Raw genomic sequence first — 6000 nt, 5'->3', positions numbered from 1 at the left:
GGGGCACGAACCCGTGTCCCCTGCATTGGCAGGCGGACTCTCAACCACTGCGCCAGCAGGGAAGCCCTCCCATAAACTTTTATATGTAATAAATAAAATTTATATTTAAAATTATTTTAAGATAAGGAATGTTAAAAGAAATCCCTAGTCATCTGAGCCATAACGGTGAGATTAATTACAGAAATATTTTAAAATCTATTTCAGTAGTAACTCCCTAGCCAGGTTTGAATCATCTTTGAAGATGAAGAACAAATACCAACTCCAAGAAGCCTTCCTCATTCCAGGGTGCAGCTCAGTTTAGGCACCCCTCTCAGAACTGCTTTAGCATCCTTTACTGATGAGATTTACTTCCTCAACAAGTAATATTGTCTGTATAATCCCACAGATAATTGGCTATTTGTGTGTATAATCTGTGCTTCCTTCTCTGTGGCCATAATATCTGGTGCAGTACTTTTCCCATATTAAAGCAACTATTTCATTCATACAACAACTACTTATTGAGCACCTAACTTATATCTGATTCAGAATACCCTGAGGAAAAAGCCTAACTCCAATCCTAAAGATTATACTCTAATTATACTCTAATGTGGGAAATGACAGGTAAATTGATGATTATAGGAGTAAGACATAAGGCCAGAATCAAATAAAGTATTTAGCAACATGGGAATCCTGGGAGACCAGCGGGTTTTTAAGTAGGAGGTTACATAGGAGCCAAATTCTGAATATGAGTTAGGATTTAGCCAGGAGGCAGTTAAGAGTTTTCTGGCTGGAGGAAGAAGCAAGAGGCAAGCATACTCTAGTGTCAGGGGCTGAATGAAGTAGAGGTGAGAAACTAGGTTGTAAGGGAAATACCTAAAGAAGAGGCTGGGGTAAGAGACAGGGGAAAATCTTGTAGGAGACATTGAGAAGGAAATCAGCCTTTATCCTAAAATAAGCAGAGTAAGATTTACATATTGAAAAGTCACTTGAACAGCAGTGTGGCCAGAGAACTAAAGAGATGTAAGGATGGAGGGAAGAGCTTACTTAGGAAGAATTGTAGCAATCCAGACAAAAGATGAGGATCCCTAGGATAGGGGATTCACTTCAAGAACATGAGATAAATACCAAGAAGGCAGCAGGACTGACTAGCTGTGGGAAGTGAGGCAAAAGGAGCAAGTAAGTAAGAATGCCCTCCAGGTTCTGGTTTAGGAAGATCTATGTGTGGTACCATCAACTGAACTAAGGAATGTTTTATGGGAGAAGAATAAATGGGTCCATGAATAAGTGGGAAAATAGCTAAATTCTTTTTGCATGTTGGCAATATATTTTAGCCAAGAATTGTACATAAGCACATATATCAAGAGTATTCTGGCTGGAATCTCAGAGCATTATATAAGGAATTAAAGAGATTAATATTTTAGGTAACTAAAAAGAACCTCATATTAATTAAAAAATAAATTTAATGTACGAGTGTTTAGAAAGTTTCTAGTATTCGAATTCCATGAACACTGAAACTGGTCTTCCATCCCTACAACCACACAAATGTGCATCCATAGACGTGGATATACTGTATGTTTAACAACACTTTTATATTTGTAAACATAGATTTGTCTGTGGTTTCATGTGTGAATACACATACACTTTTATATAATAATGAACATTGTAATCCTCAGAAGCTCCTTTATTTTTATATATTAATTTATTTTTTCCTAGTTTTATTATGTTACTTGACATTTAATTAAAGAAGATTTACTGAGAGAATATTATGTTTGACAGTTGACATAAGTATGAAGTAGTTATAAGCCAAAAGTTCATGGGACTACAGAAAAACTATATTAAGAGAAAATGCAAATAAAGACAAGAGACTGTATTAGAAGAAGAGTTCAGCTTCAGGAGTTTAGAAATTAAAAAGGAAAGTAATCCTAAAATTAGATCCAAGTAGAGAAGAATACATTTAGAAAATGAGAGTCACAAGAAAAAGAAGGCCCCCAAAAAGAGAGAACAAGAGAACAAATGAATCATTTATGCAGAGAAGAAGATGCACCACCACTCACACACCCCAGAGAGGATCTCTTTCACAAGCAGACTGCTGATTACCGGGATAAAGGGAAGACAAAGACCATTCTCTGCCCCATGTAGACGTTTCTATATGTTAATGAGCAAATATTACACTTGTTAATGAATCAGCTAGCCCTCTCTTGTACTCTGCAAAGAAAGTTTCCTGGACTGGTACCAGTAATCACAGTAAACTTAGTTAATATAACTTCCCAATAATTAAATATATATATATAAATAAATTTTAAGCAAAGCCTATGCAAAACTTCAATGATTAATATACCTATCCTATCTCTGAATGTCTGCACAAATTATTAGAATAGCAGCCAGTTAAAACTTTTATAGTTATTTTCCCACTTGTGATCTTAGTATCTGGAACAAAAAGTGAATTCCATAGGTATTAATTTCCATAAACAAAAAAATTTGGGAAAAGCTGTGTTAAGTATGTATCTTTCTTTGTGTGTGTGTGGTACATGGGCCTCTCACTGCTGTGGCCTCTCCCGTTGCGGAGCACAGACTCCGGACGCACAGGACCAGCGGCCATGGCTCACAGGACCAGCCACTCCGCGGCATGTGGGATCCTCCTGGAACGCGGCACGAACCCTTGTCCGCTGCATCGGCAGGCGGACTCTCAACCACTGTGCCACCAGGGAAGCCCAAGCATGTACCTTTGATATAAGCTATTTCAAGCATTTTGAGTATATAGGAGGTGCATAGAGTAATAAGTATTTCCAGTTTGGAAGCAGAATCTTTTCTTTCTTGGACCAGTAAGGCATTAGTGTTCTCTAGGTACGTTGTTATTAAGACCTTCCTTTAAGTGGTTGAGAGTCCGCCTGCCGATGCAGGGGACACAGGTTCGTACCCCGGTCCGGGAAGATCCCACGTGCTGCGGAGGGGCTGGGCCCGTGAGCCATGGCCGCTGAGCCTGCGCGTCCAGAGCCTGTGCTCCGCAACAGGAGAGGCCACAACAGTGAGAGGCCGGCGTACCGAAAAAAAAAAATTGTGGCTTATTCATCTGTAAGAGCACTATCAGGCACAATTATGCTTCTGAGTTTGGGTGGTGCAATACCTGTACATCTGTATAGCTTTCTTGCCTGTGCAATATCTCCTTTGCTTAAACGGGTTCGCTGACCAATTGCTGGACGTATGCCATTATCATCACGTGAGGGGAGAATGGTATCCAGAAACATCCCCCTGAAAAAAATCAGAAGCAAGTCACACATAAGTCACCACATTAAAACACATATATTCCTTACAAATATGTTTTTTTTTTTCAAACTCAAACCAATCAAAGGAGAAATATATCAGTGTTAAGATTTAAAGAGTGTGTCAGACCTTCAAAACACTTTCATCAAAGTAGAAGAAAATTGTGTGCTAAATGTGTATGGCTAATATAAAGTCAGTGATGGCGTTCACTTTTTCCTTAAAAATGTATATAATTTGTTTTTGAAAATCTAAAATTCTATATAGTCCTTATCAAGTACACTATGGTTCTTGTTTTGGTAGCTCAAGATCTAAAAACACTTAAATTATCAAGTTGTCAAAACAATTCTTCCTCATAGAGATCTATTTTCTTAAGAACAGCTTATAATAAATATTTTTTAGATTACTAAACTTGTAAAAGTCAAACAAAACAAGTATGTTAATATTTTTAAATTAAACTACTAATTTAACCTAAGTATTTTTTGAAGTCAAATTATCACAGTATGTGTTACAAGAACAAAGAAAAACAAAGAGTGTCAAATTTTAGGAAGTTTAAAGCAAAATAATTTTGTCACACACACATAAATACAAACACACACATATACATATAGTGTAAAAACTTCATGGTAAAATTTATAAGCAAAAAAAAAAAACAATAAGCAATGCACTAATAATGCTAAGCTACAGATACTGAGCTTTTTCACACCCATGGTTGTGATACAAACTTGCTGTGCATGACTAAAACTTGTGAATATAGTAAACTAAAGATACAGTCTAATTTTGCAATGAATATTAACATTTGTAGCTCTAAAGAAAGTAACTGAGCTTAAAAGTTAAATGGATTGGGAGATTATTCTAAGTGGTGAGGAAATATTGTATAAAAAGAGACACTTTTTATAAAAGTATTTTAAATTAAGAAATATAATTATTAAAAAAACAAACAAACTTTGAAACTGGGATGAATGATGGGACAGCTTCTTTCCAAAAATTTTAAATGAAAAATTGTATTTAAACTGCAGGTTTAAAGAACAATATTTTAGTTCTAATTTTTCTTCCTTTAAGAAATATTTACTGGGAATTCCCTGCTGGTCCAGTGGTTAGGACTCCACGCTTCCACTGCAGGGGGTATGGGTTTGATCCTTGGTCAGGGAACTAAGATCCTGCATGCCGTGCGGTGTGGCCAAAAAAAAAAAAAAAAAAAAATTACTGAGCATTGTTATAGACCTATAGACCTGGATTTATAGCAGTAAATAAAAGAAACAAAAATTCCTCCCCTTAAGATTCTCACATTCTAATGGAGGGAGAAAGTCTTTAACAAAGATTGATAACTGAGATAGTGACAGATATTTTGGAGAAAAATAAGGAAGAGAAGATGGATATTGATTATCCACTGATGGGATAGCTTTAAAAAAAGAGTGATCAAAGAAAAGTTCACTTGGAAGTTGACATTTTAGCCAAACATCAAGGAAGTGAAGGCGAGGTAAATGTGGGTAACTGGGAGTAGAGAGTCACAGACAGAAAGAACTTTAAGAAATACAGCAACCCTGAGATGGGAGGATGCTTTGAGTGTCAAAGTTTAACTTTTAACCTGAGAAAAACTCTTAATATGTAGATGATGGTAAACAGAGGTGTGACATGATCTATAAGTAACTTATGACTTACCTCCCTAGCTTCTAGGTAGGAGTGGTGATCTTTAGATAAAACCCAGATAACTCAAATAGATACTGGAACTCTTTTAAAACCAAATCTAAGTCTCTACAAAACTCAATATGTATACTACCTGAGATGAAGGTAGGGAGGGGGAACTAATCATCAAAAGTGAGAGCTTGCACACACTTAATAAAATACAGCTAGGCCAGTGCAACTGAAGGGGAAGTTGAGCTATAGGGTAGCACTGAGAAAATTTATTCTTCAACTTTGCTGCACAAATCAACAGATACATTAAGTAGGTAAGTCCAAATTAGTGAAGTGTTACAACTTCTGCAGTACTTCAGTACTAATGGAGTATTCACTATTTTCTATTCCTATTTTGAAAAAACAAACCCTGTAGTTTTCGAAAAATTTTGTTTTTTCCAGTTTTCAAAAACAAAGATTCAATTTTAAAAGGTCAAGGACATCTTGGATAAGATATATTCAAACTCAGGTGATAGAATGATGAATTTTGGCTCATTTAATCTACGGAGGTAATCTGCCTTCCATTTGTATGGGTGTCAGTCACCCATTCTTTTGATCTATCTTTGTGGTGAGAAAGTTAACAATTCTCTCCTTCCACAACCAGGCCATTAAGCAATGTAGGCTCTTCCTGAACTTTCTTTCAGACAGACCATAGATGGGGTCACTTACTAATCTTCATTTGTTTTACCTACATTAGAAGAGTGAATTAACTGTGCTTTTCATAAAACTTCATAAAATTTTACAATTCTCTTATTAGAAATGGGCAGTTCCAGTTTGCAAGCATGTACATTACAAATTATCTATGCATATAAAGCCCCCTATATGCAGCCCTGTTCTTCCCACAGTAAGTACTTAAATCTGCACATGGGAAATATTGATGAAAACTAAAACTTTTATAGACCATCTGGGTTCAGAATAGAAGAAACTATAAAACTTCAAATACATTAACAGAATGAAGGGCAAAAGCCACATGTTCATCTAATTGATGCAGAAAAAGCATTTGACAAAATTCAACACATTTTCATGATAAAAGCACTCAACAAACTAGTAATAGAAGGGAACTATCTCAACATAAAAGGTCATATATGA

General features: G+C 36.0%; 1 protein-coding gene across 1 annotated transcript in view; it reads right to left on the bottom strand.

Moving 5' to 3' along the window:
- The window catches only part of TLL1 (tolloid like 1), a 271395-nt gene that overhangs the window by 119925 nt on the left and 145470 nt on the right, over window positions 1-6000 (bottom strand). Inside the window, exon 8 of the mRNA XM_007471538.1 lies at window positions 3104-3228. Within this exon, the coding sequence (XP_007471600.1) occupies window positions 3104-3228 (125 nt within the window). The remainder of the gene's footprint in view (window positions 1-3103; window positions 3229-6000) is intronic.

The sequence above is a fragment of the Lipotes vexillifer genome, unplaced genomic scaffold (genome assembly GCF_000442215.2).
Source record: "Lipotes vexillifer unplaced genomic scaffold, Lipotes_vexillifer_v1.1 scaffold1208, whole genome shotgun sequence".
NCBI classification, from domain to species: Eukaryota; Metazoa; Chordata; class Mammalia; order Artiodactyla; family Lipotidae; genus Lipotes; species Lipotes vexillifer.
This window is presented reverse-complemented; position numbering and strand designations above follow the sequence as displayed.